The 24,312-nt window shown below is 38.5% G+C and overlaps 1 protein-coding gene across 2 annotated transcripts in view; it reads right to left on the reverse strand.

The window, feature by feature from the left end:
• EPB41L4B (erythrocyte membrane protein band 4.1 like 4B) overlaps positions 1–24,312 on the reverse strand; it is a 169,214-nt gene that overhangs the window by 84,672 nt on the left and 60,230 nt on the right. Inside the window, exons 3-16 of one of the 2 annotated variants that reach the window (XM_066327144.1) lie at positions 23,071–23,113; positions 20,783–20,861; positions 17,298–17,342; positions 16,552–16,604; positions 12,172–12,292; positions 11,481–11,568; positions 10,830–10,918; positions 10,532–10,601; positions 10,190–10,359; positions 9,976–10,085; positions 7,928–7,958; positions 7,410–7,443; positions 6,338–6,405; positions 1,906–3,331 (exon numbers count right to left, since the gene is read on the reverse strand). In XM_066327144.1, the coding sequence (XP_066183241.1) occupies positions 3,184–3,331; positions 6,338–6,405; positions 7,410–7,443; positions 7,928–7,958; positions 9,976–10,085; positions 10,190–10,359; positions 10,532–10,601; positions 10,830–10,918; positions 11,481–11,568; positions 12,172–12,292; positions 16,552–16,604; positions 17,298–17,342; positions 20,783–20,861; positions 23,071–23,113 (1,149 nt within the window). In that variant the 3' untranslated portion in view covers positions 1,906–3,183. Of the gene's footprint in view, positions 1–1,905; positions 3,332–6,337; positions 6,406–7,409; positions 7,444–7,927; positions 7,959–9,975; positions 10,086–10,189; positions 10,360–10,531; positions 10,602–10,829; positions 10,919–11,480; positions 11,569–12,171; positions 12,293–16,551; positions 16,605–17,297; positions 17,343–20,782; positions 20,862–23,070; positions 23,114–24,312 lie in introns of those variants that run through there. The other variant, XM_066327134.1, reaches the window with a different exon arrangement.

Below are 24,312 nucleotides of genomic sequence, written 5' to 3' on the forward strand. Positions count from 1 at the left end.
TCCAGCTTTATTAAGCACAGGAGGAAGGTGTGCAGAGAGATGATCAAAAGATACCCTCAGCCAAGCTGTAGCAATTAATTCTCCAGCACATGGAAGAAGCTATTCCATGTTGGACTTCAGATCAGTGTAAATTCTCCAAAGCCTATCACTATACTCAGACTTCCCCTCCATCCCCCCCACCAAGTTGATGCAATGATAGTGTTTATCACCTGTAATCAGATTACAGAAGTTTCTAAGTGTATGCTGGACTTGTAAAAAGAAGGTTTCACACAACACACTTCAGAACAGGATGGAGAAAGCTTGCACATGTAGTTCAGTGGGTACCCCTGAGAACATGTTTCATTGGGATTAAGGTGTTACCTCCTGTAAGCAAATTTCACGGCTTTTAAAAATAAAAAAAACTTCCCTGTGTATATCTAGAACACATTTAAAATATGTTGATTCAGAATGACTGAGTAACATGCTCTTAGATAAAAACTGTGCAGCATTTCCTCATGAAGAACTTCTAGGTAAAGTAATTCAGTCATTCAGTGTATAAACACTCACATACCAGGGCCATCAAGTTCCTATATTGAGTTTGTGCCTATAAAATACCAGAATATTCCTGTAGCAGCACAAATTTAGGATGTAGCATTGATTTTCTCTGACAGAGCTTTCTCAATATTTTAAATAAAAATTGCTGCTGTGTTTAACAACAGTCTTGACCATTTTCCAGACTTGACTTTTCTTCTCTCTCCCCTCTCTACATGTGATCTGGTTTCAGCTGCAGTGTTTTGTTTTGCTTCAAACAAAAAACTGTAATCCCAACATCACAAGACTTCTATTACTTATAAAACTAACTGTTGTGAGTTACGACTGCTAATTTTAGGAAAAAAAAACCACCAATGTGCTTTTTAATATTTAAAGCAACTCTTTTATACTATCCTGTTCAGACAGATACCACCCATATCCACCTTTGTTCAGGAGGTCTAAGCTTCACAGGTGAGAGCAGAACTGGGGTCAGAGGAAACAGGCAGATATGCTCCCTTTTCCCAACTGCATCCTAGCCCATTTGCTACAGGAAGTCAGCTATGTCTAGAGGAAGGAAGGACAGATCTCTTCTTACCCAGCTGCTCGCTCCATAACTTGGCTGGTTCCGATTTCTACAGACAGCAGGGAGGATGAGGGCTGAACAAGTGAAAAAGGAGTGCAGAATGTGTGGGCTTCTTCTCCAGAGAAGCAGAATGACAAGTGCTTCCCTCGAGGCGACACACACAAACTGCAGAACACACAAGACCCACAGGTTCTTCATCAGTGTGCCTGAGGCTTTTTAACACTTACAGGACCAGCTGGGCCTTGTGTTGTCTTTTCTTGCAGTCTGTCAGGGAATGGATCCCTCCTTCAGTGCACCTTCAGCAACAAACCAAACCACACATAACAACACAGGATGAGGTGGAACACTGGCAACAAACCACATGGAAGCTGACAAAGTTATATGACAAGAATGACACTGTATTATGAATGTACGTGTGTAAATAATAAAGCATCATTGTCCCACACTTTAATGTGAGTATTCAAAAAACCCTCCTCCAGAGTGCTTTCAGAGCAGCAGCTAAACTAGACGTTTGTTCCAGTGGCTCCAACGAAGTTTTTCTTTCTTTCTTTCTTAAATAAAATGCTGCTGAAATAGAGGAAACCTAGTCTGGGGAAAGCAAAGTCAGCCTCTGTGACTACACATCTTAGGCTTACTCTGGTATTTTCACATCTCAGTGCACAATTGCTTTATTGTTTTCCCCTCTCTACAGATTGTACTGGAAATATCGATCCACTACAGCATTAGTAACTACAGGGGAAATCAGGTTCAAGCATATCTACTCACCCTCCCCCAAAAGCTTTCAAAAATAAATAACGCATCATAACCAGATCAACAAGATTGACATTTTTTATTTGTACTTAGCACATACAGGAAAGATCAAAACAAATAATAAAAGATAGCATTTGTAAACAAATGTATTTCACAAAAAAGTTATAAACTATCAAATTTGCTCTGAAAAAATTCTTTATAGCCATTTATAAACATGTATTTATCAAAATCAAGTTAAAAACTACTTCATTTTGAAAACATCCCAAATGAAGATTCATTCATTCCAACAACTTCAGAGACCACAGATGTAAGGCCTAACTAAAACAAAAGCACAAGTGAAGATGGCACTGTGATTTTTGGTTTAAAGATAACAAAAAAGTCTGCAAGCGATCAAAATACCAGCCAGTCCAATTCAAAGTCCTAGGTCTGTAAAATATACATTCAACTTCACAAATGTCTAACTTTAAAAAAATAGAGCTATTCCACTGGAATGTCCTCATTTTTTAAGGTACTGATCATATGTTGTGTTTTTGAATTCAGTCAGAGAAAAGTTATCAGTAGGTAGCTTCATGTAATAATAATGTTCACTTCCATAATCACATTAAAAATAAGACGGCAGCAGCACCCTTTCAGCAAGGATTAATTTTTAGAATTCTTGCCTTTATAGCAGCAGGTATGGTTTTGGGGAATGCCATCAACATAATTAGTAAGTAAAAAAAAAAAATCAGGGACTCTGTGAAATTTATTAGTGTTTTTTTCCCTATACTTGTTTTCAAAGTTAGGTAAGCATGTCTATTTTCTTCTGCAGAACACAAAAATTAGAAACAAATGACATCCAAACCTAGGACTGCCTCAGTAGGCTCCCTTTGTTGGTGATCCACAAACCAATTTGATTGCCAGTATGAATTCTGTTTTTTCCTCCCTCCAATCTCCTATTTGTATGCCAACTAAAAAACAAGGTTCTCACTCTTCATCTATTAATTTGACTCAAAAGAAACAAGGTAATAAAAATAACTAAGGCACAAGTGTCTGATCTTCAACAGCAGGCAGAGGGTCACAGATTTGAAACCAGGGTAGAATGAAAACCCCCAGCAATATTTCTGGTCTCGAGGCACTGAAAATTCTTATCAGAATTCAAAAAATGTTTTTCAATATTTTTTTTTTAACAAAGATATGGAAAACACTTTTCCCAAGAATGTCCACAAACACTAAACAAGGATGGATGTACATACAAAAACACACACTTTATGCACAATACACTTTGAACATACTGCAGACAGACAAGGACCATGGAATGCAATGATGTCTAAGATGGCAGGTGAAATGAAGATGGCTCTTTTTCAGAGAGTCGTCATGAGTTTATCTTGGTACACCATGCTTTGGACTCCTCCTAAATTCTTCTGGTTCTGTTCCTGGATATACCGTAAATTGCTGTCCTCTCCACTTGTGGGGGGTTTCCAATAGGGCCTGTCATCATGATAGGGTGGCCTGCACCATTTGCACAGTTATTGGTTAGTGAAGAATGGAAGTCAACTTAAGAGCGCTACACAGTAACATGAGCTCATCCCGCAAGTGCTAAGCATGCACATGGAGCTACGGCACGGGAAGGAGATGGGGACAGACCTATCTATAGGTCTGATGCTGAAGCTGCTGAAGCAACTGAGAATCTTTCAGCTGATTTGAAAAGGCTTTCAGTCAGAGCTCAAACATTACAAACCCTCTCTGTCTGCCATATTATAGACAAGCATAGTGCATCTACGCTCCGGAATTCCAAAGGGGTGGTGGGGAAGGAGAAGGAGGCTACAGGAAAATTAAATTTGTGTAACAAACAAGTAAAATAAAACGTATCATGCAAAATGCTGAGCTCATGAAAGTACATCCTTAAAGTGCAAAGGGTTAAGAAAGGCAATCCTATTATGAATGAAAATTGCTCTTCTGTAGTTGTTGCCATTCTTTTGGCATGGGTGCAGCTAATTAACACTAAAGCAGCCTGTAATTTACAGAGTTGCATTTTCTTAAGAACACCCCCAGTCTACAGTTAGTACAGGTAATTCTCCGAGACTTGCAAAAGTACTACAAGGAAAAATCTTTTTCCTTACTTTTTCATTAATTATTGCTGCTTAGAGATACTAACTTCAACCATTCCTAGTGTCCCCTGAATCATTGCAGCGGAGTGGGGGATAAATAAAACAACAATTTTGAACACTATGTAGGAAACCACAACATTTAACATTACCTTATTACCAAATTGAAGCTGCAATTATTATATATACGGAAGAAATTCTTTTCTGTGAGGGTGGTGAGGCACTGAAACAGGTTGCACAGAGAAGCTGTGGATGCTCCATCCCTGGAAGTGTTCAAAGCCAGGTTGGATGGGGCTTTGGGCCACCTGCTCTAGTGGAAGGTGTCCCTGGCCATGGCAGGGGGTTGGAACCAGATGATCTTTAAGGTCTCTTCCAACCCAAGACATTCTATGATTCTGGTAAGTTTTTTAGTAGCACAAACACAGGCAATGTTTAAATTTTACCTTTTTTAAAAAAATATATATTCTAAAGTTATATAATGAAAGCTGTTAATTGGATTTTTTTTTCCAGATGGTTAAATATTAAGCCAACTGCAAACAAATCCACTGAAAGAATCTGCAAACAATTTCAGTGAAAGAATTTTACTAAGAAAACTGAAACACACTTCCACATACTATTTCACAAATTATTCAACAAAAGCTCCATATATAAAACATATTACACAGTCTCTTAATTTCAGCCTATGCCCATTCCAGACTTTCATGCCTAGCAGAAAGAATTTTATGCATCTGTAGTTGTGATCTCAAGTTCACAGTTGAATGGAATAAGCTTTTTCGAATCAAGCTATCCAAGATCTTAAATGTCCAATTCTTTCACTTTGAATCCAAGTTAGAATAACTTGAAACTTCCACTTTAACTGAACATTTAAATGCTTCTACCGTAATGGGACAAAAGTTTTGAGCACCTTTTCTACCAAGCTTCTATGACTTAGCTTTTAAGTTTGGGTTGGTTTTTTTTTTAGCCTTACAACCCCTGCTATAAAAAAAAGCCATTGTTCATTTTTCACTGACCTTAGTCCTTGCCCAGGCAGTCGAGGGGCTGAAGGGGGAGGTTGTCTATACACACTACAATACATTATTGTGCTTATTTCAATATCACTCTGCTCCAGGGTGAACTATTTGGCTTTAAAATGTCACGGACTGGTATTGTAAGTGATGAAATCTTTAGAAAAATTTCAGCAAAACCTCAAATGATTTATAAAATCATTAGGGTCTCTTGGCAACCACTCTTTCATAATGTGAAATTGTACATTTTAAAGTGCTTATAATAAACTGGATAAAGAAACCTTAAAACCAGGAAGACTCCCAAGCCTGAAATACAGGCAAAGTTCATTACACAACTTGAAGCCTCCTGCTTCTAACATAAATTAAGTATCTGCTTTACTGCTGTGTGCTAGGAATTTTGAGATGACACTGCCTGTCTGCCTCTCTGTCTAGTATTTCTAATAGCATACTTGCCTTTTTCCTGCATTCTCAGACTCAAACTCACACCAAATTGTCTTTTCATTCATTTTAATAAGCTCAGCCTCATCCCCAGAGCCTGCCCATATTAAAACCAAAGTCTACCTATTGTGATGTAAGACTATAAAGATGTAAGAATATCTCCTTAGATAAGGAGAAACAAAGATAAAGGTATTGGATTTTTCACTGAAGACAGTAATTATTTGTCTAAAAAACTGAGTCATCTAAAAAGGTTACTTTTGATTAGGATAAGAAAAGTGGCTGGTTTTTATTATGTGTACACATATAGACATCTATCCACTAGCAGGTGCATGCCCTTGTCATGCATTCCACCAAGCGGGTTGCAAATGGACTGAATTTCTTCCAAAATTTCTTTTCACTCCATGTCTCTCATCACTAGCTACAAACAAAAAAGTATGCGAGAAGATAGCACAACAGCACACACAGGAGTATTTTTGTGAAACAGTTCTCAAGAACTCAGTGCTAAAATTTAACTCATTATCTGTAAAGTTCTTGATAAATTGTTGCATGCACTTGTCATTTTGCCCTATACATTTCTGCAAAAGATGAAAACAATGCTCCACTGCAAGAATATAATTCTTAATAACTGAACTTTACACTAAAATGAGTTTCTTCTCTGTCTTAGGAAATTAAATGCAAACAAATACTGATCAATTTGCAATTAAGCAACAAAGCAGCTCCCTATCCAGCATATTCCCTACAGGAAATCACCAACATTCTATTTTGAATTAGAAATCAATTAGGAAAAAAAAAATCATATTCCAAAGCATAACTTAGAAGTTATTTAATACGTCTCCACAGTCCATACTTCTAACTTCTGTTTGCTTTTCATGTGCAGAGAACTGCCCAATACAGCCACCAAAACTTCATACCGAATAACATAAAGAAAGAAGTAATCATATTTTTTTCCCAAAGGGAAGATTGCTTACCTTACATTCACAGGTGTGTGTGGATGCCAGTGTGGCTGAGCAGGATGTATATTAGGATGATACTGTGGCTGCAAATGGAAAGGTTGAACCTAGTTAATGAAATCATATAAAAGCTCCCTATTAACTTTCAACTTTTATTCTCCTGGGGTCATGAGGAATACATTCCTGGTGAACCCTACAAATCCTAATGCTTCAGACCTTCTCCCACGCCACTGAGCACACCCATGAAGCCTCTTGGTGATGAGTCTGCTCATTAGGACACACACCCATGAGAAAAAGCAAAGAAAATTGCTCTCCTGTTTGACAGACAACCTGGCACATCTAGTGCTTCTTGTAAGAAGCACATCAAAAAAGCATCAACTTGATCAAAGGTGGAGGAATAATAAAGGTTACTGTTATAAGAGCAGGCTTCAGAAGGTCACCTATCTTTAGTGACAGCACTTCCTTCTCATATCCACAGGATCTTGAAGAGAAACAGTAAAACAAGATCACTGGTGAGAGTTTTAATAAAAGTGTTAAGACTAAGTTCTCATGCACATACAGAGTTTGGAAGCTTGCTTTTTCTCAGTACCTGTTCACTGACTGTCAGTAGCACAGACAAAACCAGGTAATGTTTTCCCTGGAGTACATATAAAAAAAACCCAACAAGCATTTGACCAGCAACTCTGTAAGTGCTGTGATGAGGAAGGTAATTGCAACTTTGAAATTGTCACAATCATCCACTGTGAGAAGCTGCTCTAGACAAAAGCTTGCTCATAGAGCAGTCTCCTGGGGCCCATCATATTCACAGTCCCAAAGGATTTAACTTTCACAGAAAGTAAAGGGAAGGGAAAGAAGATGGCAAATTGAGTGTACTCAGCTTGCAGAGCATTCACAAACACAGAGGAGAAGAGAGTCCCTCCACTTTCTCCTTAAACCCAATGCAGGGCCACTTATTTCTGACACATCAGAAAAATCTCATCCCAGAATAATGAAAGGGGAGTAAACAGCTGTACAAATTATAAAGAGCAAAAATATTTACCACAAAATATGAAAATGACAATATTTTCCTCTCCAACTGGTATGCTCTTACCTGGTAGTTATGGACTTCAGGAGTATTTTTAGCACTAAGAGGGAAAAAAAAATGGCTTGTATGTAATTAATACATCTACATCATAATGTCTTTTAGTTCAGGGAAGTATGACAGAGAAGTAAAATTCACAATCCTAAGGACATCATTGTTTTATTCAAGATACACACCATAACAGTTAACATGTGAAGGAGGGGTGTAAAATGGTTTTCTTTGCTTTACATTTAAAAAAACATGAACAAATTAAGCTTGATAAGCTAGCATAAGAGCAGTGAGCAAAAAAGAAGTATGTTTTACTTTAGTCTGATTTCATATATAAAAATAATTTTAAAATATAGATTAAACAATGAAAGCAGGCAGACCTCAAGAAGAATCTGGGGATGCATAATGAGACATGCCAAAGCAATTCATCCCACACCATAGAATCGTTTCTACTAATCCTAATGCAGCTAATGTCTTCAGAATCCTTTTAGCCCAAGAACAGCAACTGAGAGGTAGAGAGAACTTAGGCAGTCACTTACCACAGTTGTGCTGCTTTCACAGGATTGTTTGCTTAAAAAGAAACAAACAAAACCTTAAGACAAGTGAAATATCAGCCACGCTGTTGTTAGACTGTTACGTTATGGCTAAAGTGAATCCTTATACAGACATATTTGCACAGAAGTGTCTGAGTTTCAAGTGCAGCCCTCTGCTTTCTAGCAATCCTGTGTGACATCATAAAGCATGAGGCAGACACAAATCTCCCTCTGGTCTGCAAGAGTGAAAGCCCTTTAGAAATGACAGCAGAGAAGCATATCCTTCCCAAATTCCACAACAGGACTTTTGGAAGAGTATGTTCTGCACAACCAGAACACTTTTTTCCCTCACCTCACTGTGTACCATGTCAATGCCATCATGTCCCTTGGAAATCAGAAACTACCCCTTGCAGAAATTTTCACTATCTTATAGAAACCGAAGTATTCACAAAGCTGGTAATGGCCTGTGTCTTTTTACAGGGTACAATGGTAGCCAAAATAGCCCATGAGACAGGAATCCTGGGAGACACTGAGTAATCCTGAGTAACAAGGTCTTGGCTTGTGCTTTGGACAGGCTGGAAAGAATGGTGAAGGTGGCAGCCAAGTAACTGGGGTGTATCACACCTTTTTCATTACTGTGTGTGTTTCAAGAGAACTGAAAAACTTCTCAGTGATAAAGTAGAAATCCAACTGACTGCCATATGTGGGAAGTTAATGACACACTGCAGAAGCCTCAAAAGTGAGAGAGCTAGGAGAGAACCCAACCCTTGTGGGCTGCATTTAGGTACAGGTCTTAATGGCCAAAAGATGCATGAAAGATGATAACCTACAGAGTGTTTCAGCATTAACTTAACAAACATGCTGTTGAGCTCTCTAGGAGGATATCACTTGGGTTTGAAGAAGTTCTGACTGACTGCAGTGGACAGAGAACATAATTAAGCATAAGTCACACTTTCTCTCTTCTCCCTCTGTCTCACACACACAAGTACAGAAGCACTGAGACTCAAGGCACAACCTGCAGGTCTGTCAGATCCTATTATGGCAAGAATAAAATGTAAAGAATTCATTCTTCCACTTATAAAATAACCAGCTCTATATAGTTGACTCTCATGTCTCACAGGTTTATTATATTTGCATTTCAGATAAATAACCTCCGTCCATGTACTAAGGAAGGAAGCAGGAGAAAGAGTTACAGCCTCTAGAGAGCCTGCATGCTTGTTACCCTTTCTACCCCCATTGTAAATGAGACCTAAAAATGTCCCCATAATACCATAAGGGCTGTTCATGGAGCTGTGGTTTATATTCTGGGAATGCAAATGAGCACAAAGACATTCTAAGGGAATGTCACCTCACCCTGCTCTGTACAGTAACTATACCTGCAGGCACAAGTAATACGGAATTTGGAGAGGGTTATCTTGCAGTGCTCCTTCCTAGGCATTTCTACATGGAACAAAAGCTCAAGTTTTTACAGACAAATTACAAAACCATAAGGGAAATCAATTCCTTGTCATTCCATTTAAATTCAGCACATTCCAATTCCCAGTGCAAGCCAGTTAAGGTCAGTGTCTGGATAGGTGAAAAACATGTCACTACAGTCAGGAAAGTCACAACAACTGCATGAGACTGCACAATGAGACTGCCCAGTAACCCTAAAATTGTCTGGCTAGATAAGCAAGTCAGTGAGGCTTTTGGACATTGCTCCACCCCACACGATATGAACAACTCTTAAAAAAAACATTACATGCTTTCCCTTAGTGGGTTTTCTTTTGCAACTTTTCTTTCCTCCTCAGCAGAGCAACAAAAGAAACCATAGGTACCTCCTCCATAGATGGGGGTGGAAGAATTAATTGTAGATAGAGATTAAAAACAGAAGATGAAAACAACGAACTCTGGCAAAAAACCCCCCCGTGCACATCCTGATTTTTTTTATGTGATCTGACGTATTTTTCCTTTTATAATGTGGTACAGATAGCATGATTGTAATGCCACATTTATAGGATTTAACAAGGCACTTGCATGATTGATTCAGTGAACAGATGGGTAAGAACACTCACCCTTATAAGTAGAATGCCTCCGAGAAGGGTATCTCTTGCTGGGCCTTCTTTCAAATGTACTAGTTCTGCGTAATCTCGTCCCGTGTGTGGCTTGATATTCTGTCCTTCCACTTAAAATACAGAAATGAACAAAGTAAACTACTGCCTTCTGCGGGGAAGCTGTACCTGCTCCTTTGAATAAAGATAAATATATTGCTGTTACTTCACTAAATACCTGAATCTGAAGCGTGATCCCAGCCTTATGAAGTCGGATCTACTAGATTTACTATTTGCTGGGGCTCGCAATCTGAAGAAAGCGTGGTGCTCCACCGCACACTTCCACAAATGTTTGCACGTTTTGGCACTGTCTAACCGGAAAACAAATGTGTGCTCTTGCTCTCTGCCCTAAATGCAGAAACAAAAGCTTTGGAAGTTGGCATGCATGATATTAGTTATTGTCCTTGGTAGGAGAAACACAGCCTGGGCCAACAGTGTGCTGAGCCTCCCTTGTGTTCTTACCAGCCTGAGCACACACCACACTTTGTTGGATCAGGCCCAAGTAAGGGAAAGAAGTTACCTGTTCGTCATCTTCTACAACCACAAGTGTTAGTTTGCTCTTTTTAAAGTCCATTTTTGTGATTTTAGGCCTAAACGCAAGAATCAAAAAGAACAGAATTAGAAGAATATTAAACAAATTTTATTTCAACAACTAGTTCACATTTGAGAGTGGCACTTCTAACCAGACAAATCTACCTTCAGATTTTAGACTTTGTAGATCAAATTAAAAATTATGAAATACAATCAAGATCCCATTATGCAAAGGAGAAAGACTTCAGCATTTTAACAAAAAGGAATGTAACACAAAAGCATATTACCAAAAGAATAAGCCTATTTTGTTGGCTCCTTCAAAGATCAATATGCCTGTTGGTGTCAGTCCAAGAGCATATTCACAGCCATCTCTCCCCTGCAAGCAAGTACAGAATAAATAATCAATCTGCCATGAGTAGTGTAAATCTTAAAACAGTACTATTGCAAAATCCATAGGTCTTAAACCTATATTTTAGGCTGCCATATTTTTTTAACATTACAGAGCAGAAGAACATGCATCTGTATTGGGTGCAAAGTGGCATATTTTGGCAACAGGAGGCTGCAGGGTACCCTTTGTGGGAGGAGGCCATATGCTGCTCAAAGTGACTCTGAGATGCGTGGAGATGGACCCACACCAACACAACTGTCTATCCAGTGGAGCCCACACCTCACCTCACCTATTTAAGGGCAGGCAGTTCCTGCTAGGGGAAAGGGACATAACAGGAAGAAATTGAGGGACACAGGAAAAGGCATGTGGAAAGGGATACTGTGGGAGCAGAGAGAAACACCCCTGGGAGAAGTGCTGAAGGTGGGAATTACTTCTGAGGGACCATGGCCCACAGGACAACCCAGACCCTAATAAGGACACTCTTCAGGGACTGACCTATACCAGAGCACAGACCTCACACTGATAAAATAAACCACCACACAGATCTTACCTTAACTACATGCATGTCTACACCATACATTTCTAGCCATTTAGCTTTGTTCAAGTAGCACAATTCAGCCTGCGCCGGGCTCTTTCCCCTATGAACATAAAATTCAAACTTCATGGTAAAAAATTTTTGACTGCTTTAAATGCTTTCAAATTCACTCCCCTAACACTTGTCTTTGTGTCTTCAATCTTAATGAATCTAAATGGTATTTCAAGCTTAGCTTATGTTTATACCCTCTTCCCTCCAAATGAAAATAAAACAGAGGACTGAAAATGCAAAAAGGTCTAAAACTCCCAACAAGGATGAAAGTTCAGGTAAGAAAGCATCACTGAAATGTACCATATTTATAAACAAAAGACAGGAAAATGAGTTTGCTACCACCCTGAAAAAAGTTTATATTTGAATGAAAGAAAGAGAGAAAGAGGAGAGTTATTTCTAACATAAACAGGAAAAAGATTTGGCACCTTAAATTATTACAAAATAATCTAAAGAAAAAAACAATAAAAAATTAAAACTCACCCCAACAACCTTCCCTAAATTACTACATTTCTAGGGAAGGGGAGTGCTCAAAGCCTTTTTACAATACTTCTCCACTCACAGACATAATCCTCATTTCATGCCTTTTGAAAGGATTTGACTTTGGAAGAGAAGAAAACCTGTTGCTAGTGACCCAACTACCACATGGGTACTCTACCTGCACTCTTTCCATTTCTGAAAAATGTCAAATTCCATTGCTTCCGTCTGGTTTGGTGCAAACCTGAATTCAGACACGAGCTCTGGTGTGTGCTCAGGGTGCTCACACTCTCCCAACTCAGCTGAAATAAATCAAATGAGAAATTAAAAATTTAAAGACCTTGGGATGACTAGAAACATTTAATTCCATTATACCTACAAAGACAAGGATAGTTTGCAAGTTCCTAAGCATGTTGCAGAATGCACTTGTGTCAATGTTTTGAGTTAACACCTCATCCCCCCCCCCTCTGGGCCTCAGTAAATTCAAACCAGATTTTACGGTAGAAGTCAGATAAATGCATTTGCAGGAGCAGTGAAAGGTTGTGGCAGAGAATTCTGACATTAAGGAATGTTATGACTGAACCAGCTCGACTAAAGCTTCTTCTCTGGATTTTAAAGCACATACAGGAAATAAAGTTTCTATTAAAAACAATCATGAATGCATCTTCTGTTTTAGAAGAGGTTACTCTGAAACTTCCTCTCATTGCATACTTTTCACTCCCTAACACTTCCCATTCTATTTCATGCTTTCTTATTTGTCCTGGTTTAGGACAAATTTAGGAGTTACGTTTCTGTGCATGTCAAAACACAAAGGGAATACCTAGTCTCATGAAACCACTGATAAAGCTGTGCATTTTTTTTAAATCAAAGTGGTGGTGTAATATTCAGAATAATAATTTTTAAGAAAAAAATGCTGAAACATTAACATTATTAAGGTGTCACTTTCTACTTATATGCTTAGGCTCTGTTGTTTTCTTTTCTAGGAGCAAAACACTTTCCAATTCCACTGAACTGAGCAGGAGATTGAGTGCTGAGCATTTCAGTGACCGACACCCTTAGCTGCCTTGTGTCTGTGACAGCCTTGCTCTTGGAGCCTCTCAGCTGCACTAAGAGGCTGCAGCATCCCTGCCTCAGGACTGTGTGGCAAACATCAGTAGAAGACTCTTCAGCAATACCCTGTGTCACCTGACATATGATGTGATTCCCAACCAGGCCTTTGTCAGTCAGCATTTCTTAACTGTTTACTACTCTTACTACTACTACCAAAATAAAAATAAAAATAGCATAGAGAGAAACTAAATCCCTTGAAGAAAACAGTTTTATTCCTTCAGGGTGCTTTTACACTTAACGGCTTCAAAAATTTTATTCACAGCCAGACTTCAAAAATACCTAGCAAGATCCATCAGTAGATAGGAAGTTATATCCAAAATCCAATCTGTTGGCTGATAACACCTACTAGGTGGTTTTGAGAACTCAAGCTTTGCTGAAATATTTAGCAGTCCTAAGGATATTAAACAGACTGATTCAATTGGTCTTAATTTTAAATTATTGTCACATACATTTTTTTCTCTCAACAGTAATCTTCCACAGTGAGTTACAGTATTCTTATCTCTGTTAAAGAAAAGGACATACAGACATCTCAGCTCTGTGGCTGTCTCATCAAAGCTGGAAGCCTATTTAACACATATTACTAAGAATTCCTGGCACTCCAGTCTCCAGTATACAAGAGGGAGCCACAGCAAACACTAGCAAAGAGGCCTTTCAAGGGGAGAGAAAAAGGTAAGGATCTGAAGTTTGATGTGTTACCAACCATTAGGAAAAACACAGGAGATTTCTCTATTATGTAACTGAGAGACAAGGTGGGAGAAAGAGAGAGAGAGAAGTGCTGTAAATAGGATGTGTAGGGATGAGAAGAATCATAAGCTTGTAGAACAGAAGACACACAGAGAAGCTATGGCAGTAGTATTAGGTAGGAGAAAAATATCCTTGTTTCTCCACAGCTGCACTCACTGTTTATTCACTTTCAGGTGAACAAACTGTGTCATCTTTTTGATCCCTGAGCAATAGGTCTTCAAACTGCAAGAGTCAGTAAGAGACCTGCCAGCTCCCTGCACAGGGTTGGAGGGCAGAGGAAGAAGACTCTCCATGAGGATGCTGTGCTTGCTGGGCTGGAAGGGCACTCCCTGAATGCAGCACTAATATTCCACAATGCAAGGGCACAGCAGAGGACTCATCTCTTCATTTGTGTCTTCATGATGTGCTTTGGCATGCCCCTTTTCTGCTCTTTTTTTTGCGGGGGGGAGTGGAAGGCGGGGCAGGTGTTATATAACACATGTATATACATTATTTGTGTTCTTCAAAAAAATAACCAGGGGGGATATTTTCAAAAAGATATTTCCTACAAAGTTTCTCGAAACTCAAAAAATATATTTGTTTTCATATACAAGGCTGATTGCTTTATACAGAGGGGAAAAAAAAGTTTGCAGTATCCCATCAATATGTCTTATGATTAGAACTGAAAATTGGAGATGTGAGAAAACGTTTTCCTTTTCAATTTAATTAGCAACTTCAAAATTATATCCTGTTAAATGCTAAGACCATACAACACTAATGAGGCACTTAAAAACTAACTGTAACAGTGAGAACTCACATTTGATGACAAAGTTTCCACAGATAATCCCTAAGTGAAGCATAATATTATGTATCTGCTTCATATGTTATCCCATACTACAAATCAATTTTACTTGCTACAGAATTTTCTTTCTGGGACTGGCAATAAATCAACACTTTATGTTTCAAAGATAATTCACAGAAAAAAAACAACCTTGAAAACTGCTATTGGAAACCAGGAACTGCTGTTACAGAAAACTCCCTTGATTAAAAAAAATAATAAAAAAAAGTATGAAATTTAAAGCTTATCTGTGAAAAGACTTTTCCTTCAGCAGGCTCAGACTCTGAATGTCTAAATAGCAATTCATAGCTTTTTCCTCACTCTTAGGAAAAGCACACTAAGGAGCAAGACTGCATTTTACAGAGAAAATGTAACCCACTGAGGAGGGAATAATCGATATTTCTTTATAATTCTCTGCTTAATTATGTTTCCAGTGTCAATAAAATGTAGCAGACTTTGCACCAAAAATGCTTCTTATTATGCATGTCAGCAAAGAGAATGAATTAGTTGCAATAATGAAATAATTTTGGACAACCTTATTGTAATGATGTCAAAATAGTGGAAAACTGAAATTGAAAAAGAAAAAAGAAGACAGCAAGAAAGTATAAAAGCGTGTTCCCACAGACAGCATCAAAGACTCTTAGTTTTAGTAGATAGCTGGACACATCATAAACATGATGGACAGCTATTGTATTGTATTTACACAGTAATCACAGGTGTCTGTTACTATCCAAAATGTTGAGGCATCAACCTATTATTCTTTGCTTGGTCCTCCTTGCTTGGACCAGGTATGAGGTTACTGGAGTTTTTATCTGTGGAAACGTAAGCAACAAATCAAATGAGGGCTCTGCATTTCCTCCCCCTCAAAAAGACAAAAGGGGTCTGCCTGCAGCAGTTCTTTGCACACCTGACAATCACAGTTGTGCCAACCAGTGCCCTGAAACAATCCACTGCCTTTAGATTTACACCTGTTGCTGCTTGGAACTGAATTCCCAGTTTTGCCTGTCAAGTCCATCTAGAATCACTGAGTTACTTCCACTGCTGTATTAAACGAAGTGACTCTGCCCAAGCTCTCTGTGTGCCCAACCACCAGGCAAACAGGAAGAGAATTTTTAATTTTAATTAATTTTGCTGTTGATGCGCTTAGAACAGTCTAGCTCACTGCACTTTCTTTTAGAAGAAAATAAACTTGATTTGAGCTTCATTACAAAAATTTCCTCCCCACCTGCAAAACAAATTGCTCGAAATGGAACAAATATTTGTATTAACATGCTTGCAGCAACAAAAAAAGCACATCATCCTACACTAATGTAATGAAACCCAGGGTACTGCAATTGCTTTTACATAGTGAAATCCTTGCTCCTGCTACGGAAGTGATCTTAGTTCTTACTCTCCCATGTAATTCTCTCTTCTCTGGTACCTGCCACTCCCTCCCTCCTGCCCTATAACCATCTCCTGAGTCCCCCATTGTGGAGGCTTCCTCTCCCATGCACTGTCAGGCAGCAGGAAGCCCAAATTCCACCTCCCACAAACTCTGTGAAGGGCCAGCTGGCTCTTCAGGCTCAAGTGGTAACACTTGTACATGCACCACAGCTTCTCCCTCCGCAGGGAAGCCTCTTCCCTGATCTGCCCTGGGTTTCCACAAATTTTTTGTTTAGCCATGCTTTAGAGTCTCCCTCCCCATAGGAAGTGTGCTGATATTGGCTAATGCAGTTCAGAAGTTATGAATGGAGGCAAGTCAAGAAATGATCTCCCTTAAATTCTTCTCCTTGGGTAAAAGAATGGTATTTATATACGATCAGTGAGAATGCATCAATAACAATGGAAAAGAAATGAATAGGGGAGTTTTTCAATAAATTAGGACAAATCACTTTTAAAAAAATCACATACCTTGAAGACACAGAGCTGCTAGTTCAACAGCAGTTTCGTATGGGCATTTCAGTCTTAAAAACAAAATAAAACATGAAACTATAAAAATCATGTTGCTTGTCAGAGAATTCCTCTTGCAATAAAGGTAAAAAGAAGCCTGATATCAAAACAAGAAACATTAACTTCCACAAACTACTATCTCTATGAAACATCTACAATTAATTTTTATTTGTATTTGATTATTTCCTAAGTTGGTACATTCTGATTAACATTAAACATGATGCACAAGTTCGAACAAACACAGAAAACACTAAATCAACTAAGGAACCATTTTCACTCTAACACTGTATTTCAGAATATATGGGTTTGAGGATTTTTGTTTCTGTAATTAAAGAAAAAATAGTGCAGGTGTCAATGAATATTGGTCAGGGTAAGACTATAAAGACACAAAATATTTTTGCAGAGCTGACCTAAACAAAAAGTGCTGCACTTCAACTTTCTCATCGTCTATTTTACCCACCATACTGAGCATGGCAAGCCCACGTTACATTTTCAAGTCATAAAACCCAGGACAGTTTTCACTCTCTTTAAACATTTCCATCACCTGAACAATCCATCAAAATCTTAACCCATTCTGTTCGTCAGTAATATAGTCGTGATGCACACAAAGCGTGCATCTATTTTCTTTAGAAATATATCTATTTCTAAAGAAAAACAAAATGCCTTAGGAGATTAAATTACAGCTGCAAGTGTAAAAAGGTACTTACTTCCCTGAAAGAATGTCTTGCCGGAGCTGTAATACAAACAGGTACCTGACAAATAAAAATTCAGAAAGTCAAAAGTTATTATAGTGACATCCTTCAAGTTCAACTTGAAAGCTGGAAGAATACCCCAATTCATTGAGTAGTAACAGCAATTTGAATAGCTTGCTCTTTACAAAGAAAGGGCCTTTGGGGTCACACAGATACACCCTGACAGCTTCAAAGCTCCCACAGCTTTCACTAATATCAAAGAGAAGAACGTTTTTTGTCCACTGGTTGTGTTCAGGACATTGTCCAAAGTTTTGCTGTTTAGGATGTGCTCTATCTAAGCATACACTACAGCAACCTACATTATACTAACACTCCAGTGTTCTCCTAAACCTGGGTCTTACCTAATTCAGGCAGGAATCAAACTACAGTATCTAGAAACAAAACACAGATAAAGACATCTAGGCTTCAGGGCTGCCTTCTCAAACACAAATACAGAACATGGAAAAAAGTCTAAATTGGGCAAAAGGAAAGGTTCATGCCAAAATGTCATTTAAAAATAGCAGAGAAGTTATGAATAAAAAAAAAAAATCCATAGAGCTCACATATTTATTTAGTAAGCCAAGAAGGAATTTACAGCCTCCAAACTGCCATAGTATTTTAAGCCGCTGCTTTGCTAATCTTCAGTTCTAGGCATGCTTCACTGACATCACTCAGAGCTGGGATCAGAGGCATGCACAAGTGCCCTGGGTCATGCAAGGGGTGAGTAGAGGACAGGAAGGCACAGCAGGCTCTGCACTGCTCTGGACGCTGCAAGTGAGGCTTGCAAAGATGAGAGACTCAAGAGAAGAAAGCATGAAGCACTCCTGAGAGCCCAGTAATGCAAACATAAACCTCTCCTGTCTTTACAAAGGATGCTAGAAAGACAAAGTAGGGTCTTTTAACCACAGAGGATGTGCAGCCAACGTAGTGAAGGACAAATAGCTGGAATCAGACAGGGAAACAGAAATGAAAAGGAAGATTAATATTGCTCATGATAACACTAGAGCAGAATCAGATTTGTCCAGGTTAGCTCTGTTACATCTCTGATTACATACTTGGCTAACACTTGACTTGCCAATCAAATCCGGGTATTTGCATGTGTAGATTGCGTAGATTAAGAGCAGACAAGTATAATTCCTGTTCTTATTGACAGCCCAGATGATTCACAATCCCATGAACTCTTCTGAACTTGCAAGAAGACTCTGGGCAGTGCTCCTATCAGTGTCAGATGGCTTGTGCAGTGCTGCAGCCCTGCTCTGGTGGGTTTGGCTTACCCCTGCTCCTTTTCTGTGCACAGGCTGACAAACACTGGCATCACAATTGTTGCCACTTCAGCAAAAAACCTTAAAAAATTCTCCACAACACACACAAGTACAGACACATTCCTCTGCTGTGTCTAACTAAATTAACTAATCAGGTCACACAACAGTGACAGAAAATGTCTTCCAAAATGCACTGTATTTCAACTGTGTTTTTAAACTGAAAAAAAAAGACAGAGCAGGTGAAGGATTTTAATGCTTCCCAATACTGTGCTAATTATGAGAATGTGGTGTTTATAGCTTCACTAGAAATTGGAGTCTACAAGGAAGCCGATCTCCAGAAGGAATTTTGAACACCCCTCACCTGGAAAATATATGGTTACTGTTAATGATGATTTTTCTTCTACTTGAAATGACTTTGAGCATATGTTTATTATTCTTCACTTTTCACTCAACATGCTACAGGGAAAATATGATCCAACTAGCATAAAGACTCTTAAAAAACCACCATAAATTAAAAGAATTAAAAAATTCAAGAACTATAAAATTCTTAAATTCAAAAAATTACTTTCCCTAAAAAAAACCAAAACAACCCCCCAAAAAACACCCCCCCAAAACAAAACACAACCCCCCCAAAACCACAAACAAACAAAAAAGATTAAAAAAAAAATTAAAAAACTTTAAAAAAAAGGCATGATGATATCCCACTTTTTCTTAAACAGTTTCACAGTGGTCTTCTGTCAAGCTTATAACCAAAAGAAATTGTTCACAACACTGAATATTTAGCTGACGAAAGTGTTTTTCTAATTAAAACAGTCTTATGAAATGTCACCTTTCAGCAATATTTAAGATCACAAGACATCAGAGGTTAACACTTTCAGACAAAATGTCTTACTTGATCACAGCAAATGATCACATAGCTCAGAAACCCAATCTCACAGTGACTAGGACCACATGCTTCAGAGCATTAAGCAAGAAATCTTATGGTAGACAGTAATGCAATAATTTGACCACAGGGGAAATGTAATACTTGTCAGACATGCGCCCTGGTGTATGAAGACTTACATCAATTTCCAGAAAACACATATTATTCCTACTAATTTAACTGCATTTTCTCATTAAAGATGTCCATGAATCATCCAGATTTTTGGATTCTCTTAAGATCTTATACTCAGCTACATACGCGGCAGGGATTTCTATAAGTTAATTATACATTCTATAGTAATATGCCTTTTTATTGCTTTATCACTGCTGGACTAAATTGATAATGGATATTAAAGACCCTATGTCTATATCATGAGGTGGTGACAATTAGCCCTTTAATCTTGTCTCAGGCAGAGAAAAAAAATCCATGTCTGGCACAGCAGACAGTGAAGGAGACAGTAATCATTTGCCTGCAGGCATAAGTTTAATGTAAACATCGCATGCACATGAACTACAACAATCAACCATCTTTAAACACCTTAGGCTGATTAGGAGTACACTGATTATTGCCAAGCAAATTAGAGGACACAGAAAGTGCCCTGCGGTGAGAGGCAGAACAAATGAAAAGATAAAATAACATTTAGATAGATGACTACTATACGGAGAAGACACAAAGTAAGTAGATACAAAAGGTAAGTAAACTCTTTCCTACAGCTGCCCCTTTCCAGCTTTCAAATATCCTCTGAACCAAGGTGCTACGCACCCAGCAAGGTACAGATCCACAGAAAACAGACCAGGAGACTGAAACAAAAGACTTCAGATATGTGTAGAGTGACTTTATATATAATGCAGGTTTTTGCTTCACAGAGAACCAGGGGGAAGCAGAAGCAATTCAATGAACTGTTAACCCAGAGCTCAAGCTGGCTATTCCTACAATTCTCTACTCTTGGTACCATTACTAAATCGCCCTTATCAGGAGCAAAGCAGACCACTGGCATTTTAGCAGGACATAATGGAAAACCCTCTCAGGGGATGGCAGATACCAAGAGCAGGTGTCTCCCAGTTGCATCTCCCCCCACCCAAAACTGCCAACTTCAAAGCACCAAAACACAGCATCTGGCAGCACACAAAAAACATTATGATTCCCTGATGGTAGGAAAACACCTAAGAAGGCAGACAAAATGACCACCCTTAATAAGAAAGCTCAAATCACTTGCTTACAGTACCCCCACATGCCTTGATGCCTCAATTCCCCTGTCAGCCACGCACAGTTCCTACCTTGTAAACTCTTCATGAAGGTTGTTCGGCTCTGACGAGTAGTACTTAATCCGAAAATGCAACGTGTACGGAGGTCCAACTGCACACACAGAGATTAGAAATGGGGAAAAAAGTTTATACTTGTCACAGTCTTGCTAAGGCAGAAGAGTCACCACACCACCCCACAACCCAAGGAACCCATAATTAATTATATTTTTCAAATTCCTCAAAGACAATATTTCAGGGTTTTTTAAATTTAAAAATACATGCAATGAACAAAAAACCTAGACTATTGTCATACTTTATGATACTAATTTATCAAGTCAATAGTCCATTTGGCAAACACATTTTTGTCCAAAGAGGGGTGCCTCACAGCATGCTGTGAATGACAGTAAGTTCCAGGTATATTGCCTGTTGCTGGGCCCAGGGGGAAATGGAAAGAGGAGGGAAGGCAAGGGTGATGCTCCTTCTCACCAGGCACAAACAGTACTCCAAAAGAAAACCCCTGCCCAAGAGATCAGCTTTCAATTGAAACTCATCAATGAGAAAAGGTAAGATAAATAAACTGAAAAAGTGCTGGAGAAGACACTGGAAAGCACCCATGAACACAGAAAGCTAAAAAATTCCATGGGATTGCAAGAATTGTATTTTCTAATGTCAGAAGGTGAATGTTACATCCGACTTTCCATGTGACACAGGTAATAGGAAGTTATCCAGCTACCATGAAACTGTGACCAATGCATCCTTATCTGCCTAACCCTTACCTTCTGACCAACTGCCTGCTGATGTATTCATTGACCAAAAAATGAGTTTTTCTCACTTTTTTAAGGTCTTCTGTAACACCATATCAACATGTAAACATGCACCTATTAGTGATCCTTCTACTAAATGATATGCAGCTAACGTCAAATAATGAGAGCTTTGATTCTGTCTCCATGTACAGCTCCTGTAAGTCAGGTTATAGCATCCTGAGCTCACAATTCAGCACAACTGGTGAGGTCTGCATAGGCGAGCTAATGACTTGGAAAAGACAGAAGTGAGCAACACCCATCATGAAAGAGAAACTCTTCACAAAGCATCTGCTGAATGCAAGGTTAAGGAAAGTAACCTGCCATAAAATAGACCTTTACAACACCCAACAAATTGCTTCACTCTTCAGCACACCTCAGAGCCATGACTGACCAAATTCTGTTCAAAACAGCCCCTTCACAGATTAAAAACAGACAAAAACATGCAACTAAACTGCCTGAAGATGTTAGCAGAATCACTGATTTTCCAGGAGAAAAGGACAAAGCTATTAGAGAAAGTGCAGCAGCAAATCAGTTAGTCACTTAAGGTAAAGCAGTCTGTGACATGATGAAAAGGAGAGAGAAAATCAAACAGCAAAAGCCTTTTCCATAGCAGCTATCTTCACCATGGATTCTAGCAGGCTGACACCCACATACCATGGGGTGACAGCAAACCACCCTAAAGGCCTTTGAAGAACTCCACAATTTACAAAAACCATCTAAATATTTGGGTACTTTTCAAAAAGAAAGGCAAAGCACCACCGAAGCAATCAGGATCTATCTTCGTGAGGCCCTGGAAGGGGGTCAAAAATTTCCTTGAAAAACACATTTTAATCTCACAGAAGCCATATCTTCATGGCCCATGACTGTTGCCAGCTGCAGTATTGTAATGAAACGTGTTAATGCCAATGCTGCACTGTACCCTAGCCTGCATCCTGATTATCAAAAAATCCTGGAGCTACTTTTATGGCTTAGACAATTTTCACAGAAAACTCAGTGGCCCAACCCAACCCCTTCCATCCAAAACTACTTTTGGTAAAACAGCAGCTATTTCAAAACTGTGTTTGACAAAACAGCAGGTATTTCTGTTAGTTTTACTTCTAAGATAATTATCTGGGGGAAAAAATTAAAAATTAATCATTACACAATGAAGTACTTTCCATTCTCTCTCTGAAAGAAATTGCAGGGTATCTGTTCTGGATCAGCAGCAGTGACAGGAACTGTGATCTGTGTCCAGGCAACCTAATTTCACAGATCAGACTGAAATTACCTGGCAACCTACTCTGCCTCAGACAAACAGCACCGGTTTAACAAGGGCTTCTGTGGGCTGGGATTCTGCTTAAGTGCTCTTAGATTTAGACATAATATAGTTAGACAGTTACCCATTAAATTAAAATTATTTCCTAAGAAATATTTATTTCATTAAAGGCCATATTTAAACACTCACTATCATGTTCAAATACACTAAATTCAAATTCTTTACAAAGTAATAAAATAAACAGGCAGAGATATAGTACTTACTTTTTATTTGCTTCTTAATGAATTTTGAATGGTCCAACCAGTGCTAAAAAAGAAAATCCACACTTAAAAGAAGTTCCATTTGTTGACTCCATAAACTGATTATAATAAAATTTAACAGATAATCTCTTATAAGGAAATACTGCCATATTTCTTTTCTAAACTTCTGCCCATTGATGAAAGTGTTTATTGGCACATTCTTCACACAACTTCCCTGCTTCCCCACAGGAAAGCTTGATTTTTAAATTCACCAGTACTGCCAGGGAAGCTACTCTTCAAAATCCAAGGCCACAAAGCAGTGGTGTGTAAGGAAAGGAATCCTTTTGCCCCAACCCCCTGCGTTTCAGTCTCCTTTAAACCTCTGTTTGATGGAGACCCTCCAGATCCTGTACTATCCTGTCTTCCACAGTATCATAGCCAAGATTTTTTTCAAGGTAAGGATGGAGACTTAACCCCACTAAAAGCACTTGGGAAACATTTGATGTATACCCCACCCCTTCCTTTTTAAACTAAGGCAGAAGATCTGGAATAGTGCAACAATGATGACAAAACCATATGATTCCCAGCAAAGTTTACACACTCTTGTCAGTGTAAGTTGCATCTACAGAAAGGCAGCAATAAACACAATCTGGTATAAATTTAGCTTAAATCTTTCACAGTCTCTGCTCCATGTCCTACAGAAGGCTGCAATCTTATTTGAAGCAACTCCATGTAAATGCTTCTATCATACAAAGTGATAATAGAGTTTTGGATTTCCTTGAAATAAATGTTTTTCTATCTTTATATATATTCTAAAACTATTAACTAGGTACTATGAAACAAAATCTTAGGATAAAAAAAAATCCCTCTTCCTTCTTTCCTAAAGCATTAATGTTTTCAGAAAAAGGATAATCTCTCAATGACTACTCATCGTTACACCAACACCATGATACTATGGCAAAATAAATGTGCACAATTATTTGTTGTCTAATAATACTGGCATTTATTTACTAAGTATTTTCTAAACCAAGGCAAAAATTTATCACAGGTATAGATGTGTACAGATCCAAAGTCTGACAGCTTATGACCTTAAGGTAAATAAATCTCACAAGAGGTAGAAAGAGAAATGGAACAATGGTTCTGAAGGTGATTTTATTTGCAAGAGACTTGCAAAACTCTCTTAGGTTAGGCTGCCAAGAAATCCATTCTTATAATCCCTAATCTGGTAGAAATGTCTACCAGAATGAAAATAAAACATTACAGCAG

Source organism: Sylvia atricapilla, chromosome 1 (assembly GCF_009819655.1).
Source record: "Sylvia atricapilla isolate bSylAtr1 chromosome 1, bSylAtr1.pri, whole genome shotgun sequence".
Classification (NCBI taxonomy): domain Eukaryota; kingdom Metazoa; phylum Chordata; class Aves; order Passeriformes; family Sylviidae; genus Sylvia; species Sylvia atricapilla.